The sequence below is a fragment of the Uloborus diversus genome, chromosome 1, assembly GCF_026930045.1.
Source record: "Uloborus diversus isolate 005 chromosome 1, Udiv.v.3.1, whole genome shotgun sequence".
In the NCBI taxonomy this organism is placed as follows: domain Eukaryota; kingdom Metazoa; phylum Arthropoda; class Arachnida; order Araneae; family Uloboridae; genus Uloborus; species Uloborus diversus.
In genome coordinates this window covers 82,973,774-82,995,220 of record NC_072731.1, presented here as the reverse complement: position 1 = coordinate 82,995,220, position 21,447 = coordinate 82,973,774, and the positions used below count along the sequence as shown (strand labels likewise).

The following is a 21,447-nucleotide window of genomic DNA, read 5'->3' as shown; positions in this document are numbered from 1 at the left end:
AAACCCATTGGGTCGAATCCGGCCAACCCTGCTTTAAACAGAGAAAGTCGTTAAATAGAGTGGCATCAAATGCAGAACCATCTGTGTTTCATTATATGCTATCGTAACGTGATTAATTGTATTATATTTATTATTTTATTTATTATTTATTTATTTATTAATATTATTTCAGTGTTCCGTTTATACCATGTAAAATGAACTAAACTGAAACATGGTTTGACGCCAAGGCTCTGATATTCATAAAATTTTGCGTGTTTGCTCTTTCTATGAATTTAAGAAAGCAGATAAAATATTTTTTTAGAATCTAAAATGGTTTAGGTTTTACAGCCTGTTAAAATTTTTGGGATTTTATAACTTTTTTGATTAACTAATTTTGTAATCATCATTTGATGGAAAGCTGTGAAGTTCTTCCCAAATATTTGAAGCAAATAAGCATGTGAAAGTTTTTCATTGTATCTTTAAAATCTTTAAAACAAACACTTTTTTCATTGAATTTTTGGGTATTATCTATTCTGGAAGCTTTTTTGATATAGTCTTTTTCGTGTATTTTCTCAATGAATGTTTCGATTTCCTCGTTTTTGCTCTCTGCACACTCTTATACCTGTGTTGGGATAGGTGCATAATCCCAGTTCAGCCCAGGAATTTTTTTAGAAACTGAATGGGGAAAATGTTGGCAATTGAGGAAGTTTTATTGAGTCACCATTATTTTTACTTTCTTCTATGTCTAATAGATAGAAGAAAGTATTGGATTCGTGCAAATTTTCGAATTTCGAATTTTGACGGATTCGAACGTTTTGAGGTGTGCTGAGTCCATTTCGACTATTTTTTGAAAATGTCTGTCTGTCTGTGTGTGTGTATGTGTGTGTGTATGTATGTGTGTGTGTATGTGTGTGTGTCACGTCTGTGTGTGACCAGTTTTTTGTGGCCGCTCTACAGCAAAAACTACCGCATGAAATCGAACGAAATTTGGTACACATATGTGCCCCTATGTGAACTTGTGCCCATTGGTTTTTGGCGCGAATTCCTCCAAGGGGGGTGGAGCAATGGGATGTTTTTTGAGTTACGCGTGCTTGCTATTCCTCAGGAAGCAACTGGCGGAATCAGACAAAATTTGGTCCATATGTTGCCATTAACAGGAACAGGTGCTGATTCAATTTTGGTGTCAATAACTCAAACGGGGGTTGAGCTATAGAACGTTTTTTGTCGTCAATTGTGACTGCTGTATCTCAAGAAATAATGAACAGAATGAAAGAAAAACTTATCGGCAAGTAGTCCTTAGTGGGTATAAGAGCTGATTTTATTTTGGTGTCAACAGCTAAAAAGGGGGTAGCGCAATCGCCCGTTCTTTTTTTCCATTGTGAGTGGCCTATCTCAAGAAGTAATGCTACGTTCTGGTTGAAATTTGGAATATATGTGAATCCATATGTAAACAGGCTTTGGTTCAATTTTGACGCCAATCGCTCCAAGAGGTGTTGATTTTTTTTTTTTTTTGAATATAAATAGCTTTATTAATGCAACAATAAGAAAGATAAATCGTAATAGATTGTCGTCTGCGTATTTCTCGTGATTTTAATTGAATGGAAATGATTAGAGACGTACCGAGTACTCGGTAACTACTCGGTACTCGGCCCAATTTTGATCGGATACTCGGCCAATACCGAGTAGTTGCAAAAAATTGAATATTGTCCAAGACAGATATTAAAATTTATAAAAAAGCGCAAGCATATATAATTTTCTGCAATCATTTACAAGTCAAATTTAAATTTTGAGAATAATGAAGCTTGTAATGCTTTAATGGAATTAGTCTTAATGTCCCCAAAGTTAATAAAACTTATTTATTAAAAATTGTGCAAAAAAAGTAAGTGTAGAAAATATGGAATTTTTATATTAAAAATGGATTTTTGCTACAAACAAAAATTAGTTATAAGAAATATAAAAATACCTTTGCTTAAAAAAATAAATGGAAATAAAACAATGTTAAAAGCAGTGCAGACACGTATTTTAGCATTACAAGGAATTTCTTTTTCAATGCACAAAATGTGAGCTCGTGGATTTAAAGGCATCCGCCAAAAGTCGGATTCTTCTGTCGAATGTCTTTACATTCTTTAGCTCACATTTTATGCGCTGAAAAAGACGTTCCTTGTAATGCAGAAACACGTGTCTGCAGTGTTCCTGCACATTTGTTTTATTTTCTTTTAAAAATTGTTTATGTTTGGCGGACTAGAACTATAATAGATTGGTATAATTTGTTTTAATTCCAACTTGATTAATCATACCTTTTATTTATTTATTTTTAATTTTAAAAACAATTCTTTTGTAAAATTTTTGACAAAAAAACAAAATTTTTTAAATGCGTAATTACATTTCAGCAGGAATTTAGTTTTAAAAACTGTTATATGGACAAGGAGGTCTATACAACTATTCCAATAAGTGCAAAATTCATCACATGTGTGTCGGTGGTTATTCTTAAAACATAATTGGTACTTGGTAACTCGGCCGAGTAGTGAAAGGCCGAGTACTCGGTAACTCGGTACTCGGCCGAGTAATGAAAGGCCGAGTACTCGGTACTCGGCTACTCGGCCAAAGTGCTACTCGGTACGTCTCTAGAAATGATCGGAAATATTATCTCAATGATTTAAAATTTTTAATTGTTGCCATCTTATGTTTTTTTAACATATAAAATATTTGTAATTAATTCAAGCAAGACTTTTAAAATAACTTTCAATTTTCGCTCTTTGCTTTGCTTTTGCAATAATTCAGACATTGGGATGGTAGTCAAGTTTTTGCATGTGTAATTTTGTTTTTGTTGGGAATATTGCTTCCTCGTCAAGCATGGGGAAGGATCAGAAAAAAAAAAAGAAAAATATAGAAGAAAGTTTCGTGATGGCCACAACATACTAGTTTAAAACTAGGTCTTAATGTGGCAAATGGTAACCGTTGGTGCTCTTAACAGGGTTCGTACGGGTCATGGAAATCCTGGAAAGTCATGGAAAAAATTTTAGCAAATTTTAGACCTGGAAAAGTCATGGAAAATTGAAATTTTCAGTCAAAGTCATGGAAATTTATTTAGAGTCATGGAAAAATGTCCTGGGCAAAGATAAATTAGCAGTTGCTTAAAGAGCATTAGACATTTTGAGTGATTCAACAGTGTTGCACCAAAACTATTAAAACTGGAAAATTGAACGATCCCGATAAATCTGAATTCTGAAATCTCATTGCATCCATTCTGTAGCTGCCACACTTTTTTTTTTGCAATGCGATTTTATTGCTTGGACATCACCCATTTTGAAGTAATATTATTTTCAACATTTTTTATATTTTATATATTCTGTAGTAGCGAACTTGCACGTGTTTGATTTTTGACACACGGACTCAAAAAACGCAATTCAATTGCATCTGAGTTCGTTTCCATAACTTGTATAAAATTTATTTTTAAATTTATCTTAATTTGTCGAAGGTTTAAAAAAATAAAGACATGAGTCAGATGATAGAATGCATAAATAGTGGAATTCTAATACCCTAAAACAGTAGTGCCCAACATATGGCTCTCAAAACTGATTCATGCGACCCACTGCTATGTTCCGTGTCAAGAATCAAACACTATATTCCAGAATTTTTGAACTTATTAATTTTTTTGCTTTTGAAATGTGCAAATAAGTAAACAAGTAGATTTGAATCAGGAGATATATTCACTGCTGAATGTGTTTTTTAAATAAATATCTGGTTTAGAAACTTGAATTTAGTAAAGAATGTTTCTTTACTTTGAAGAGCCCAAGTACTGTCAAGTTATTCAGATGATTAAATGTACTGTTGACACTAAAAGCCTTTTAAACCGAATTTATTGAAATTTAGTAATAACTCATTCAACTTTTGTCCCATTCATTATCATTTTGCCTGTTTATAAAAAAAAAATACATATAAAAAAAACTATACATTTAAGCATCATTATATTTGATTCACTGTATTTTTACTTTACTTAAATTTATATGAAGAAGACATATACAAAGTTTAGTTTTTTAGGTGTACACTGATTGTTTTTCAATTATTAAATGCTTGGATGAGATAGTGGCATTAACGTGGAAGTTTTGCTAATGCTCATTTTCAAAAAATGGCAGGTTTGATATTAAATAGTACTATTCTCTTCATGTAACAAGGTCATGAAAATTTTTATGAAGTCATGAAAAAGTCTTGGAAAAGTCATGGAATTTTTTCATCCAAATAGAGTATGAACCCTGTCTTAAACCTTTGGGGCATGCTCCTCCTTTCTTCTCCAACACTTCGCCCTCTGAGAATTTTTGAAATTGTCTCCTAAAAATAGTTTTAGACATTCTTTTGTTTTAACAGGAAATATCCAACGTGTATTCTGAAATCTGTTTATTTGTGCTAAACAACGTTGGATATTTCCTGTTATTCCTCGGCACAAAGGTATTTATTTATTGTTCAATCTTTTGTATTGTTTGACGGAGAAGTTGTTTCCCCCTTTAAATTTTTTACATATAATATGTTATGTTGTATATATTTTTCTTCTTTAAACTATGTTTCATAGTATTTCTTTTACTGTCAAAAGCTAAAATGCTACCCCTTTCTTAAAAAAGAAGGATCATCTGGAACGAAAATTGGTCCCTCACTCCTCACAGATATGCCACTGCTATGCAAAAGTATAAAATTTATCCAGGGAAGGCACTAGTGTGCCATGTTAGCAAAATTCTTCTTATATGTATGGTAGAATTCAGGTCAATTCGACCAGGCTGTTGCCTTGATTTTCTCAGATTTTTTGAATTCAATAAATGTTAAAATTAATAAAAAGGTAAGATTAGTGTGTTCTTTGGTTTTGCCTCAAAAAATTCTTGGGCCGAAATACAGGCTGCCATAAATGGCAGCCCTGTGATCATTTCTCACACTTGCGATTTTAGACAAAATCTTAAAATTATTATATCAGGAACGATACAACAGATTTTGTTATAGGTCAGGGATATTTTATTTTTCCCTTCTAGCTTTATAGTTGCTCATTTTTTCTGCTTTATATTTAAAACTTGATGAAGGTGTTATAGATGAATGAATGAAAGTTTTATGTTATTCATGTTATTAAATTATAAAGTTTTCTTTATTTATTTAAAAATTTGAACGCATAAGAACTTATTTAAATTTTAATCAATATATTTTTTCAGGCACAGGAAGATGTTTCAAAACATTTAGCTCTTATGAAGACAATGTTGTATGGCAGCAGTGATCAAGAGCCTAATTCAGATATTGCAGTCGCACAGTTAGCTCAAGAACTGTACAACTGTAATATGTTATTGCTTCTTGTCCAAAACTTGCCACGAATAGATTTTGAAGTAAATTAATATTTGTAATTTTATCTGTATTTGCAATTATTATTGTGTTTTAAAATGCTAATGATATATGTTCAATAACATTTTTAATTTTTTAAATTAAAAAAAAAAACAACAACTTTTAAACATCTTGTAAAGTTTATAACATTATTGTAACAACAAACATTATTGTAAAGTTTTTTTCCTTCAACTTTTCTTTTTCTGGAGAATCAGAAAAATTGCCAAAAGTCTCGGTAATTGAAAACTTTCTGTATGTATTGAAGTTCATTGTTAGCTGAGTAATAAGTAAGGGCAGTGGCGTAGCTAGGGTAGGCCGGAGGGGGCGGTCCGCCCCGGGTGGCACTTTTTTAGAGGTGGCAAACTGACCGTATCTCATTGAAATGTAAGACTTTCTTATCACTAACTGAATAAAATTAATTGGATACAAACAAGAGTCTTTCTTGGTAGCATACCAGAACAATTCCTTGTTTTTCCGTGAGGGGGTAGCAGTGGAAAGTTCAGGGCGAAAAACTGGTCTGTATTCTTCATATTGGTCAGTTTTTCCAAAATTTAGTCAGGAAAGTCAGTATTTTTTTGCAAATTTGCCCAAGAATTCATTTTAAGAAAAATATCAGTTGTGGTATTTCCCTGTTTTTTTTTTTTTTTTTTTTTTTTTTTTTTTAATAAAAAGATGCCAAAAAAGCGAGACATTGCCAATACTGCAACCTAATTTTGCCAACCTGGTAAAGTTTGTATAATTTTATAAAATAATTTGCTATTAGCTTTTTTTTAGTCTACTTTCCATGAATATGTTTTTAAAACAGAACAAATTGCTTAGTCTGTTGTAAAAAATTTCTTAAAAGAAAATAATTGTCAAATAAATAACTAAGTTAATGAATGCTGCAAAATAAAAATTTTCAAAGTAAGTTATTGAGACGTGGAAATGTGTGTCTGTTGATCTGTCTGATCGCTCCCCCTCCCCCTATTGGAAAAAACCTTCTTGTTCAAAAAAATTTTGGGTAGGGTATATCATTCCCTTTTTCCCCCATGGTTCAAAAATGAGACATAAGTACCTAAGCGGAAAATTGAAAGAAAAATATAAATCTCATGCTAACAAGGAGATTTGTTTTGAACAAACATATTTAAAAAGCAGGTTTGACGTATGACAAATATTTTTCAAATTTGGATATTTTAAATGTACATATGAGAAATTTAAAATGTTTTAAAATTGATATAAATGTTGATTTAAATCCTTTTTTTAAAGAAATTAACCATGCTAAGAGCAATTTTTTCTTGCAAATATTTACATCGAGTGAGCGTATGTTTTTTATTTTTTTCTTTTTAACAAATAATGTTTGATATGTATCTTTATTTCCACAATAAATGTTTAAATTGCTATGAAATTCATTTTTGCTTATGCAATAACTTAAACAGGATAATCAAGAATTCGGTTGGAAAAAATTTAATAAATTTTCCAGAAAAATAATTTTATTTTAAATTTATCTGATTAAAATGGCTTCTAATACCTATAAAATAAAACATAAATATTATTACAACAGAAAAATTTCTTTATATTATTTATTAAATTTTGTTAATTTAAAGAAGCCATTCTTTCTCCCACTATACTTTAAAGTTCATAGTAGAATAAATTTTTTGTTACACATCATGTAGTACTTACCTCAATTAAAATATTCAATTATCACTGCATAAGATCATAGTGTATATTTTATTTTTAAGTGTGTACAAAACCGTTAATCATGTAGTACACTGTAAATAGTTGATAATTTCTAAAAAAATTGATTTTTTTCTCATTTTTTTCCCCAAAGTAACAAAGAAAGAAGAGGATGACGCATTTTCTGTATACTATTATCAAGAAAAACAAAATAGACTTTTATGCTTCTTTTAAATATCTCGTAACTTTCACTGTGTTCATACGTTTATTGTGATACAAGGGAATTCAATTTCTACCCAATGCTTCTTATTTGTAATCAAAAGTCTTCTTAACATGAGATGTTTCGGTTTTACTAAAAAAAGTTTGTCAAACTTTCTTTTTAGGCTGTTAAGTTTCTTTCTCTCTCTCAATCTCTCTTCGTCATCTTCTTTTTTCAAACATAAAGCTTAATGCTTTTTTGAAGTATGTACAATAATTTTCATGCTAACAAATATATACTGTTTTTTCTTTAATTAAAAAATGTACGGCGCTAAATGTACCATTTATGGATACTTTACCTTCTCTCTCTTGTTCTTGATTTTGGAGTTTTTTAAAGTAATTTTATAGTGATTTTAAAAGAAAAAGTAATTTGACAGCAACTAAAAAGATACCCTGAGAACCAGTTTTTTTTTTCAGAAGCACTTAATATGTCTTTAAAACTGAATAATAATTTTCCCCGACTCCCAACTTTTAAAAGTTTTGTAGGTCCGTGCTTATCATCATATAGAAATTACGTAAAACTAAACTTACAACTTTTAGTCAAAACTTTAGGTTTACATTACAAGTTAGGCGTTTCCATACATTACAATTCAAATAAGCATTCATTTTACAATGCATAATATTGCTGATTATTGTTCTTAGGTTAGTCACTCAGTATTTAAAAAAAATGTTAGTATTTAATCAGCATTTAATAAATTTTGGTTACTGAAGTCAGTATTTTTGACCTTCCAAAACAGTTGTATCCCCTGGTACTTTCTCTTTAATTAAGCTCATAAATGTAAGAGTATTCTTTGAAAATAGTAAAATAAATTGCTTTTACACATTGAACAAAAGTAAAGCAGTAGTATCATAGGAAAAAAAACTTGTTATGTTTAAATTGTTATCTTTATTTGCTGCTTTTAACTTTTATCATAAGTTCTTGCAATATAAGTGAACTTACTTTCTGTACATGAAAAAAATCTTTGTTGATTAGTAATTAAAACAGTCTTCTAAATGAGCTCTGGGTTTCACTAAAAAAATTTTTTAAACTAAAAATTGACTGGGGTTAAGTGTACAATTTATAGATTTTTTTTCACTTTGTAGTTCCTGATATCAGAAATTTTCTTGAAATTGTGTTTTCCAGTGAGTTTATATATATATATATATATATATATATATATATATATATATATATATATATATATATATATATATATAATATATATATATATATATATATATATATATATATATATATGAAATACTGCACTTAATCATTTAACAATATTTTTTTGACCCATTGCAAGATCTTTTAATTTATTTTCTTAGTTACAAAAGTTTTATTTATTATTCACTAAATATAGAAACAAAAACTCATATCTTTTAGTCAAAAATTCGTACCAAATAAGCTTTTACATTATGTTGCTGCACATTACTAATAAAGCTATCATCTATTTCACTAAGTGTGATACTCTTTTTTTTTTGTTACGTGGAAGTTTTAAGTTTTTAAATTTTAGTCAGTATTTTATAAATTTTGGACAAAAATGCACCCCCCCCCTTTTTTTAGCTTCTGAAAAATAATAACAAGAGTAGGAAAGGGCAGGGGAGGCTTAAAATGGTACACAAAGCAATTTCTTGCCCATCCAGAAGTGGTTTTATATGTTACAAGAGTTTACTTTGATTTCTCATTCATTTCTAAAGACTTCAAAAGAAATAGAGAAGTATTTCCGATTACTCGCTTTTGAAAGTAGGAAATCTATCCAACTTTAGATCGCGTGTTAGTAGACTCCTTTTGGAAGGTAAGTTAAATTTTATTTTTTCAACATTTGGTTTGGTCCCCTAACTTGGCCGAACATTGTCTAAAATTGCGTTTAGCTTTGTCTGAAATTGCGTTTAACTTATTCAGTTTCAAATAATTTGCAGTTGGGAACCTCTCCCACTTCCATTCTGTTGTCCATCACCGCGAAAGTGAGCTTCAAAAATTTTTTTTAGGCGGAAGAGCTCTTGAATCTCTCATCCTTTTCCCTAATGTTACCAAAGAAAGCTTAGAAATACGTTTTTTAGACCTCAATGTTGAAAAATTTCCGGCCAGAGCACCAAACTGCCTTATCCTTTAGCGTCAAGAAACACAGCCTCAAAGTACATATTTAGGCCTTTAACTCTGAAAACTTTCCTTAAGAAAACGTCCACTCTCTCTAATCAAGTCTCAACATATAGACTGAAATTATATTGTTAAAACTTTGATATTTCAATATAAATTTGCTAAAGCAAGACTCAAATCCTGACTATTCAAGATTTTTAATGTGTTCAAAGATAGCCAAAAATGCATCTTTAGGATGTTGATTTTGGAATTTTTCCATAAAAGATCACTTAATCCCCGGCCCCGCCCATTCCCGTTCTCACTTAATGTCTCCAAAAAGTTAAAACTGTGTTTTTAAAACTTAAGTTTTGAAAAATTTCCAAGCAAGGGAGGGATGCTGAATTTTTCTCTTCTTTTGCTAACATACCCAAAGACAGCCTGAAATTTCATTCTTAGAAATGTAAATGGGAGAATCTGCCCAACCCTTCCTTCTCAAATCTTGCCTGAAATTAGTACAAAATGACAATACTTATGCATATATTTCAGAGTGAAATATATAAAATAGATTTATGATGAATTTTTACTGTGAATATATTTATTTTGAGTTAACTTCTTTATTTTTCTTTTATCTGCTTTTTCATTACTACTTCTCATTCTTTTTTTTTTTGAAAAGTTATTCAACAGTCAGTGGCGTTCCCGATGCCCCCCCCCATATATGCTGTATACACTCAACCTTTTTTTAGACATATAGTGTATACTCTCAAGCCTCATAAATTTTCATATTATGACATACTATGTATATAATCACATACACAAATTTTGCGTAATGTATTACTGATCATGATATATATTGACTGATACATATTGGCGAACCGTGATTATAACAATATGCAACTTTTATGCATACATTCACTAGTTAATAAAATACAAGGCTTCAAAAATGCAACATTTAGCATTTGTAAAAATCCTGCTGTTCAATTTATCTAATTTTCAATGGCATCTAGCAACTAAAAAGTAAGAAGCCAAAATATTTTAGATGAATAAAATGAACCTATGTACCAAATTTCATAAAAAGTTGTTACCATGCAGCAACCACTTTTTGTCATTTTTTGCTCATTTCAATATGGAATGACCCGAATAGAAAATGCAGCTATTTTATGACAGCTATCCCTCTGTTGCTAATATCACATTGTTCTCTTAGTGATTGTTGATGAGTTATTTTATCGAATTAATTAGTTTTTGTTTTGAAAGTTTTTCTTTTTTTTTGTAAATAATAAAAGCTATTTTTGATGAATGTCAGACAGTACACAATATATTTGTAAGTCATTCGTAAACTTTTGTTAAACTTGTTTCAAGCACTTTTATTATACTTGATATGTTTGTCACGGAGTAATCTGAGGCTTGGTTTTGCTTATATTTCAGCAACTAGATCACTTAGAGACTTCTGGATTTCACTAATAGCCCGGTCAATTTAGACATTAAAAATAGTGATCAAATAACAAAAATTCCGGGAGGAAAGCTAAATTTTTGTAGGGACCTTGGACTTACTATTACAAATAAGGTGCCAAAAGTCCCCATCGATCCCATGTGCGCTAAAAAAGTTATTCGGGGTCAAAGGTCAAAATTTTAGGTTTTTTGGATTTTTCTCAAAAATGGTAAGTTTTAGCGAAAAGTACCGCAGATCAAAGTTGTAGATCTCAAAATTCTCTATAAAAAATGGTCCTTATGATTTTTTTCTCCAAGCTTCCCAGATATTGCGTACTCTCAAAAGACAGCCAGCCATTTACAGAATCCCCTCTACTTGCATGGCCTTGAACAACATCTGGCTATTCTAGTCCGTGTGGCATCGTTCGCGTACCCAAAGGAGCCGGACCTACTAAGGGCATGGGCGCACCCCTCAATATCGCTTAGCCCCCCCCCCCAAGAAGCAAGAGTCCCCCTCCAAAAACTGAGAAAAATTACCCTTCAAAACAGCCCCCCCTTTAAATGTGTTTTGAGCTCTCAAACTGTAACCACATTTCATACAATAAAACATAGTTTGGCTGGCGAGTCGCATTATTATCTTGACGTCTAACAATGTTTGGCCTTAGTGATACATTGTGAGTAAGATTTCTGGATTCTAATCTGACTCTAAGAAATCCATCTCTCTTGGTTAGACAAACAAACTGTGTTTTGACGCTTCTTTGTCTAATTTTACGCATCGTCTCACTGCTTTAGTATAACGTGATGTATTGGAAATCATATAATTCAGTAGTTACGTCCTCAAGCACCATTTCTTTTAAAGTTTTATCTGATATTCCTTTTTTAAGAAGATGATCCGAGTTTCCCACTTCTGCTTATCAAAGAACTCAAGTTTAAATCTGAAATTGTAAATTTTCGCTATACAATCGAATTTTTTAAATTTGCCATTGTACTATGTTTAGAACATCAGCTCTTGTTCTGCAAACTGGTTACTTTGAGAATCTAAAAAATATAACACTAGGCATTGCGGATGACCATCATCAGAGAACTTGTTTCAAGACGGATTACGACGATCAGCTCGAAGATGGACAATGAACATGTATAATTCCAGATTTCAATTTTGAAGCAGAGAGACTGCTATGAGCTCAACGATAAGCAGAACTGGTAAAACTCGGCAGCTCCCTCTTTCAAAAAGTGGACTTCCGATAAAACTTTGAAAGAAATTGCTTGGTGGCGTACCTACTGAGTAGCATGGTTTTCAAAACTTCACGTCATACTAAAGCAGCGAGACGATAGGTAAAATAAGAAAAAGAAGTGTCAGGTACTCAAAACCTCACGTGTCATACTAATGCAGTGAGACGATAGGTAATATAATAAAAATAAATGTCAGGTACAGTTTGCTGCCTAACCAAAAGGGATGGATTTATTCGAGTCAGATTAGAATATAGAAATATTAAGCCACAATACCATCAATCCACAATTTCAATCAAGACTGAAAATTATGAGAAGTAAAATAGTTCAACTCGCATGCCAAACTTATGTTTTATTGTAATCAATGTGGTTACAGTTTGAGGGCTCAAAACCCATTATAATTTCTTTAGCAACGTCTTTTGTTTTCAAAGGGTGACTGATGTGGGCTGTTGCAAGCCACATTATTTAAAAATTTTTATACTTAACTTTTGTGTCTCTATCATAGGTAAAAATTGGCATTTTGAGCCAAAGTTATCTGCTAAGTGGAGAATTAAACATTTTTTTACTAGATAAGAAATGCTTTTATTACTTATTTTTTTTCGTATCTATGTAAGAATTAATATGAAAACAAACTTTTATAAATCATAACTTCTAATTTGTTTTCTCTAAGTACGGAGCAACACGATGTTATTCAATTCTGACTGTATTGGTCAAATTCAAGACTCAACGCATGTGTGGAACTTTAAAATACAGTTTATTATTAAAATGATCTGATGCAATGTGTAATCTACACAAAAAGTCTGCTCTTAAAAGCGATAACATGAAATTTCTCAAATTTTGATATTTGATGAATTTATTATAACTTTTTCCAATTTTTACGCATTTATGGTCAACTTCGAGGCGCGAGCGACACCTCAAGATATTTTTTGCGGTCAAAATCCTTTTGTTGAACCAAATATCTCTACAAAAGGCAACTTTTCCGTGCTATTACTTAGCGTTTATCAGATTTTTATTTTTTTCAATCCACCCTAATGAGCATGGTCAGTACTTCAAAAGTAAGTCCACCTCGAACAATAGCGGGATTAAGTGAATCTGAATCCAACTTTTGTTGTAAAAAACACTGCTTATTTTGTGGCGAGGAAGCGGATGAAGAGGCTGAGAAGAACAAAACGCAGAATTATCGCAGAAAAATTTAAAGTTTTCACACTTACATTTAAAGAATCACTTTTAAAATTAGCTAAAGATCGTTCTGAGGTGTGTCAAAAGCTGCTCTTGCACGTTTTAATTTTGAGTAAGATTTAGTCGCTGCTTTATCAATTTTTCTTTCATTATTCTGCGTTTTCATCTTCTCAGCTTTACAGCCACAAAATAAGCAGTGTTTTTAAAAACAAAAGCTGGATTCAAATTCACTTCATCGCGCTTCAGTACGAGGAGGACTTACTTTTGAAGTACTGGCCTCTTTATCCTCACGTTGCTGCAGAGATTGAATTTTTCCGGGTGTATGATTTTCTGCAATCCACGCGAATTGTAAGGGACTTTTGACTTCTTAAATAATCAGCATTCTTATAACTTCTCCCGAGACTTGCATCGATTAAAGTTGGCATTCCATAACTGCCCAGCACAACAGTTTCACCTTCAGTCAAAAGTTTATTGCGAATAAAGCAAAATTGTTACATTTTTCTTAAATATTGATCAGCACAAACAACAGTAGACCCTTGTGATAAATACGTTTATTCACTCGAACTGCACGTTTAACTCTAAAAGAAGCAGGTACGTCAGGGGTGCCCTCAACCCCCTAGGAGGGGTCATGACCCAGACTGCGCCATCGAAATTTTTAGGGGGATTGTTTTGAGGAATATTTTTTATTTGGGGGAGGCATGCTTTTGGTGGGGGTTTTTCCGCAAAAATGAGGTGGGTGCGCCTTTGCTCTTAGTGAGTTGGGCACCTCTGGGTACGTGAACGATGCCACACGGACTAGAATAGCCAGATGTTATTCAAGGCCACGCGAGTAGAGGGGATTCTGTAAATGGCTGGCTGTCTTTTGAGAGTACGCAATATCTGGGAAGCTTGGAGAAAAAAATCATAAGGACCATTTTTATAGAGAATTTTGAGATCTACAACTTTGGTCTGCGGTACTTTTCGATAAAACTTACCGTTTTTGAGAAAAATCCAAAAAAACCTAAAATTTTGACCTTTGACCCCAAATAACTTTTTAAGTGCACGTGGGATCGATGGGGACTTTTGGCACCTTATTTGTAATAGTAAGCCCAAGGTCCCTACAAAAATTTAGCTTTCCCGGAATTTTTGTTATTTCAATTGTCTAAATTGACCGGACTATAGATGATTTACTTAATCTTAAGGTACAACTAAATGCTGAAAAATTAAAATTTTGAAATAGAGTAATTATTTCAGTTAGGATGGAAAATAGCATATTTCATGTAATTTCCCCATTAAATGTTTAAATATAAAACCCATTGTTAAAATTTCGTTGCCTTGCTACAGTAATGTTAAAAGCCAATCATAATGAAAATTTTGAATCAAAGTTTCTCTGAAGCAAGTATGAAATTAGCAAGCATAAATCCTAGAGAGGAACAAGGACTAAATTTTAGTGCCAACTGCTTAAAGTTAGACAGGTATATAGGTTTTTTCCTTTTTACTACCGAGCATTTAGATGAAAAAATAAGGTGAAGTTTTGTGATGGTAAAATTATTCTATTTCTGAAATACATTTAGGCTAAAAAGAATAAAATAACAGAATTTTTTAAAAAGTGCTAAGCACTTTTCAAAATGCACTTGAAAGGACAAAATAACTTTTCAGGATCAAAAAGGACAATTTAAGTATTCCTTTAGTTTTCGAAAATTCCAAAAAAATGACACCACAAACGAAGAAAATTACTGTTCTAGTCATTTTAAACCAAAAGTTCCCAATAAGAAAAATATGCATGTTTCAACACTCAAAGTTATGATTGGAAGCAAGATAATAAGAAATTTTCTTCATGACTTGAGCTGCACTTTTATTCGTTTGTGGTGTCATTTTCTTGGAATTTTCGAAAACTAAAGGAATACTTAGATTGTCCTTTTTGATCCTGAAAAGTTATTTTGTCCTTTTGAATGCATTTTCAAAAGTGCTTAGTATTTTTTTAAAAAATCTCTTATTTATTATTAATTTATTTGGTTATGAAATTAGCAGTAACACTTGTGTTGCATTATGAGTATTTAACCTAAATTGGTAATACAAAAGGATTATTTCTATCGTCATTAAATTAAGGGATTTATTATCACTGGTAAAATATCATTAAATGCTTTGCCTCCCCCCCCCACATTTTATAATATATACAGAAAACCTTTTTATTTATTCATTTATTTTTGCTGATCAGATTGCACCTAAGAATTGTGAAAAATCAATAAAATGTATTTATATAATATTAGTCAGTATGTAAAATTTATGTGGTTTATTATTGAAGATCTATTTTTTAGGGCAAGAAAGATGTTGTTCAGATTTTTAGTAATATTTTGAGAAGGCAGATTGGAACAAGGTTACCTACTGTAGAATATATCTGTACAAAGCCAGAAATTTTATTTACTTTAATGAAAGGGTAATATTATATTTTCATTAATGTAATTTTTAGAATATAAATTAATTACATTCTTTCAACTAAATACAGTTTTGTAATATTTATTATTATTCAATGCTTGAAATTATTCGTTTTTTTGTCATTTAAAATATAATTATACTACACATTTAGAACATCAATTGTCTCTTACAAATTTAAGATCTTGATTAATTCACTATTTTTGATTGTGAAGCAAATTAGTAACTTTAAGAGGGCTAACTTTGGGACAGTTTGTATTTTTTAGTTTTCAGGATTCTCTGTGGGACACACTGTTTTGGTTCAGTTGAAAATCACATCTATTGAGTCAACTGTATTGTGCTGATTTCTGACAGCAGTTGTCAGAACCCTAGTCTACTGCACTCGTTGAGACATCAAAGTTATTCTAGCCATTAGTTTTGCAAAATTCTTGTTTTAGTGAAACTTTCGCTTGTGCCTGAAGAAGTGTGCAAACCAAATTACATTCAATTCTGTGTACACATTGATTAATCCCTCTTCAAGTGATTAGTGTAGAAATATCGATGTTATTATAAGTTTTAATAACAGCTCGGAGAAAGAGGGCAAACCGGACTACATGCCCTGCGACGCGATCGTTGCCCACCAGACAAATTTGGACAACATGTCTCTTTTTACTTACTTTTACAAAAAAGGAAGTATTGTCTTCACAAAAAAATTTCACTCAAAAATTGGTCTTAATTTCCATTTTACTCACTCCTGAATGAATGTTGAGTTTTTTTTTTAACCCAACAACACGAGGATAATGAGGTGGGCTGAAAAAACTCATTTTTTTATTTTGAAGTTGTAATAGTGTTAGGCATAAATGCCTGTTAATAACAACAGTAAATAATCCTATCTCATCACCTCACAACACCAAAGTAAAAGAATATGTTTTTCGTTACTTACAATGTATTAACAATCATTCTGCATGACTTGGGTAAAAGACTCTTATCAGCACTCATTCACATCGGTCGAATTGACCGAATGTTTGGTTTCACTTTCGTCCACCTTTGGCGGTAACTCCGTAGTGGATGACGTCACATTTGACGGGAACTCCGTAGTGGATGACGTCACATGGAAGCTTCTAGAAGGAATCTGATAGCACATGTGCTTAACGATAGCAGTGACAAGTGTCCGTTTGCGTGACTCGGATATGCTAATGACCCGTGGATATTTAAACTGCTTGCGGCTTATGTTCTTGCCAGGGTTCGAACGGGTCATGGAAATCCTGGAAAGTCATGAAAAAAAATAACAGAATTTCAGACCTGGAAAAGTCATGGAAAATTGAAAGTTTCATTGAAAGTCATGGAAATTTATTTCAAGTCATGGAAAAATGTCCTGGACAAAGAAAAAGGAACAGTAGCTGAAGGAGCATTAGAAATCTTGATTGATTTAACAATATAGCACATAAAAGCTATTAAAAGTGGAAAATTGAACGATCCAAAAATCAAATCTGAATTTTGAAATCTCATTGCATCCACTTCTGTCGCAGCCGCTTGCCATTTTTTGAGATGTGATTTTACTGCCTGGACATCATTTATTTTGAATTTTCCGTTATTTTCAACACTTCTTATGTTTCATATTCTGTAGTAGCAAAATTTCACATTCTTAGTTTTGCCACGCCCACTCAAAAAAAAAAAGCTATTCAATTGCATGCGAGTTTGATTCCATCACTCGTAAGGACTTTATTATTCAATTTATCACAGTTTATCTTAATTTGTTGAATGTTTTAGAAAATAACGATCTTAAGTCAGAAGATAGAATACAGAAAAAGAGGAATTCTAATGCTCTAAAACAGTAGTGTCCAACATAAGGTACGCAAAACTAATCCATGCGACCCACTGCTATATTTAATGTTGGGAATTAAACGTGTTCTGAAATTTCTGAACCTATTAATCTATATGCATTTGAAAATATGCAAATTTGTAAACAAAACAAATATACTTTTGAATCAGAAGATCGATTCATTACTGAATGATTTTTTCAAAAAAGATCTGGTTTAGAAACATGGAAAGAGAGAACTAAACTATGTGGTTTTACTTTAAAGAACCAAAATACTGTCAAGTTACGTGGATAATTAAAGGCACTGTTGACACTAAAAGGTAACTTTTGAAGCAAATTTATTGAAACTTAGTGATGACTCATTCAACCTTTGTCCCATTCAATATCATTTTGCCTGTTTTTAAAAAAAAAAATCAGACATTTAAGCATCATCATATTCGCTTCATTGCATTTTTACTTTACTTAAATTTATATAATGAAGACAAATAAGAATAGTTTAGTTTTTTAATAGTGTACTTATATTTTTTCCATTACGAGTAAGTTCTTCAATGAGGCTGTGTCATTCATATAGACGTTTTGCTAATGCTCAGTTTCAAATATTTCCAAGTTTGAGATTAAATAATGCTATTCTCTTCGTGTAACGAGGTCATGAAAATTTTCATTGAAGTCATGAAAAAGTCTTGGAAAAGTCATGGAATTTTTTCATCCAAATAGAGTATGAACCCTGTCTTGCTCTTTTTTGATTATCTCTCATCGTTGTAGGCGGTCGCTAGTTCGGTATTCGAACTTGCTTGTTCATGCCTATCGCCTTTCTTGAAAATGACGAGCTGGAGTTAACTTATTTCCTAATGGGTTTCTTCATCAAAGTTTTTAGTCGATAGTCATGCAGTTTGCATTGCTGTATTAGTTATCTCGTGAAAAAATAGCATGTGGAGAAATTACATTCTTAGTATTTATTTTTATCATTTACAGAGTGTTTTAACTATTTACATTATTGTTTAAATAAACGTCATGCAAGTTAGAAATAATTTGTTAGTCTTATTTCAGAACTCACTCTGCTAGTATTAATGGAAATATTGGGGAGATATTATTAGATTAAAAATTCTCCCCAACAAATAGCGTGGAAAAGTTGCGAATTATAAAGACAAACAGAGGGAAAAAAGAATTATGGAAATCTATTGACATCTTCCGTTCGCGCATGGGGCCTAAAATTTGACAAAATATGAAAAAAAAACATAATTTTTGAGATTTTTTAAAAATTTTTTATTTAGATGTTTTCTTAATGTAATAGTTTGTAACGTCTTTAAACAGAGCCTCGAAACATTGTGTTTAAATTTGGTTTCGATCAGCTAATATTTTTCGGTCGCGCATGGGCCCCAAAATTTTCCAAAATAATGAAAAGTTACATTTTTATGGGTTTCCAGTATTTGATGAATAATCAGTATTTAAATATAATAGAAGAAGTATTTTTTCAGTCAAACTGAAAATGAGATAGGAAAAAAAATTGTCGGGTTCAGTCGATGTTTTTCGGTAGCGCAAAGCCTTAGAAACTGTCGTGCGTAGACGTCGGGCAGCAATCCAGAGAACGTCACTCACATGGCTGGGAGCCCTCCCCTCCACGCCATCCTCGCTATCCTAGAACCACGTCAGCTGTCGCCCAACATCATTTTTTCAGTCTGCATCTGTCAGAGTGATCTCTGTAAACTATTGTTTAGTTTGATCTAGCTGTTTTAGTTCTGCAACTCTTGTAGTTTTTTGTCATGATATATAACTGTGCAATGAGCAGTTTGCAGACTTGCCAACTTTCCGGATTTAGCCCGGTAATGCCGGATTTTTGCCTCATCTTCCGGGTTACCGGTTTTTTGTGATTTTTTCCGGAATTCCTCTAATTTTCCCGTCGGTAATCAAAAGAACGTGTACGGATTCGAATTTTCTTCCGTTGTGGACGGCGACTTTCCTTTCCCTACCCGAGACCCACGTGATAACAGGCCAGACAACTTCTCTCCCCCCCGCTTCGTTACGCCACCAGTCGTCGATCTTTGAACTTGGCGCGAAACTTTGAAAGCAGTGCAGTTTGCAGGCACACAGTAGTGCTGCTTTCTCTGGTTGAAATAGATGAAATAGGAAATATGTAACTTCGGATGCACATTCTTGAACACAATACTGTTGGATTTATCTCATCCTTTAAACGTACCGGAATGTAGAGGCAATTAAAATATATATAATAAGTCTTGTAAGTGTCTGAGTGTGTGCTGAGTGAAAGGGAGTTAGCGATTTGCGCTACCGAACAACCTGCATGAGAATAAAAAAATCGGGCGCCTCATGGAATAAATTTTAAAGTTCGGAGGTAAGTACTTTTCTCAGATAAATAAATTAACATTTTATGCTTCATGCAGTTAAGGTTACTTAACTTTTCCTCCATTACACAAACAATTGTCAGTTTCCTTTCTGATATCTTTGTCTGTAATTTGTAATTTCAGCATACTGCTTTAATATTTGAAACGGTTAACTTGCAACTTTTTATTTCTTTATTTTTTCAACCTTGTACACGCATTTATTCGAAATGGATTTTCCAAGCTGACAATATACATGAGTCAAAATTTTCCGCGAATATACTTGTTGCTATCAGAAGCAACATAACTTGGTGTTGATATTCAGTTAATATGTAAACAAGTTTATTGAAACAGGCTTTTAACTGAACTAATCTTATATTTTCGGTTTCGAATAAATTGTTTCATACGCTAGCATGTGTTATTTTGATCAAAAAACATTCCTTGATGGACTTCCGTAGTTCTGAGGTAAGAAGATTAGCTTTGAACGCCGGAGGTGGTGGGTTCGATACTCAAACATTTCCCCCCAACTATGCCCCTGCAATGTTATTCAAACAAGCTGGTTCTGTGCACAAATTAAAAAAAATGTTTTTTTTTTTTTTTTGGCACTGTTGTCTTTAAGTTTTATGATATTTATGTACAAATTGTGGTTGAGTTAACGGTATTCATGATTTCTGGGCTTGCGAAAGATTACTTTTTAGCAGTGGATACAACGTGTTTTTGCCAAATGCTCTATGCTTGTTTGTTATGCTTAAAAAAGGCAAAATGTCTTGAACTATATAATTTTTGAACTCCTTGGGGTTTTCTGTTAAAAAGCTTTCAGGAACTCTGAAACTGTAACATAAATTGAATTAAGGGGCTGTCCACAAAGGATGTTGCAAAAATTTGAACAAATCCCCCCCCCTCCTTGTTACATGTAACGCTGTTCAACATGAGCATATTGTTATAAACAACGCATGATGTCACACTTCTTGTTATCCTCTCCCTTCCCCCTGTCACAAAAATGTCACACTGAGTTCCTAAAAGAGCCTACTCAAAATGTTGATCTAAATTTAACATATATGGAGTTTTAAGTATTGAAGAAAGTTGATAAAATGGTCATTCTATGAGAAGTTTTTTGAAAAAGGTTACTTTGTCATCAATTAATGCTCTTTAAAATAATTTTTCAAAAGCCTAAAATGATGAACTATTAAAGCCCCCCCCCCCTACACAAGAATCATTAGCAGCAGAAAAAGCTGAAAATGGAAAAGTAGCCAAATTCCAAATAAAAAAAAAGGCTGCTTTGATATTGAATACATTTTTTTTTTTTTTGATGTACAACATACAGTATTCATGATGTTGTATAATTCATTCTTTAATTAACATTTTTCAAGTTGAATTCCTGTGTAACTTTTCGAGAGTGCCCACCGAAGGGGGGAGGGGTAGGAATCATAGTCTCGTAATAATGATAGTTTTTCAACGGCTATAGTTATAAATAACTGTGCCCTTGAAATTTTAAGGGAGATGGGGGAGATGTTTATGGGGTATTTTTCTTGAAGTTTTCATAATTGAAGGAGGTAGGGCACCGTTTACTTTGGGGGATGGCACCCAAACATTCATGTCTTTTTAAAAGCATAAATTTGCTAAGCTAAGTTAACATTAATAATCTGGTATTATGTATTTTAATTTGATGTTATGTCTTTGAAACATATTGCAGTTATGTTTCTCGTTTACTTTAGTAAAAATGTTTATTTATATTTTAAAATTTCATATTATTCTTATTCAAATACAATGGT

The 21,447-nt window shown here is 32.1% G+C and overlaps 1 protein-coding gene across 1 annotated transcript in view; it reads left to right on the top strand.

The window, feature by feature from the left end:
• LOC129230715 (protein Mo25-like) overlaps window positions 1–21,447 on the top strand; it is a 128,877-nt gene that overhangs the window by 33,610 nt on the left and 73,820 nt on the right. Inside the window, exons 3-4 of the mRNA XM_054865138.1 lie at window positions 5,169–5,336; window positions 15,430–15,548. Coding sequence (XP_054721113.1) covers window positions 5,169–5,336; window positions 15,430–15,548 — 287 coding nt within the window. The remainder of the gene's footprint in view (window positions 1–5,168; window positions 5,337–15,429; window positions 15,549–21,447) is intronic.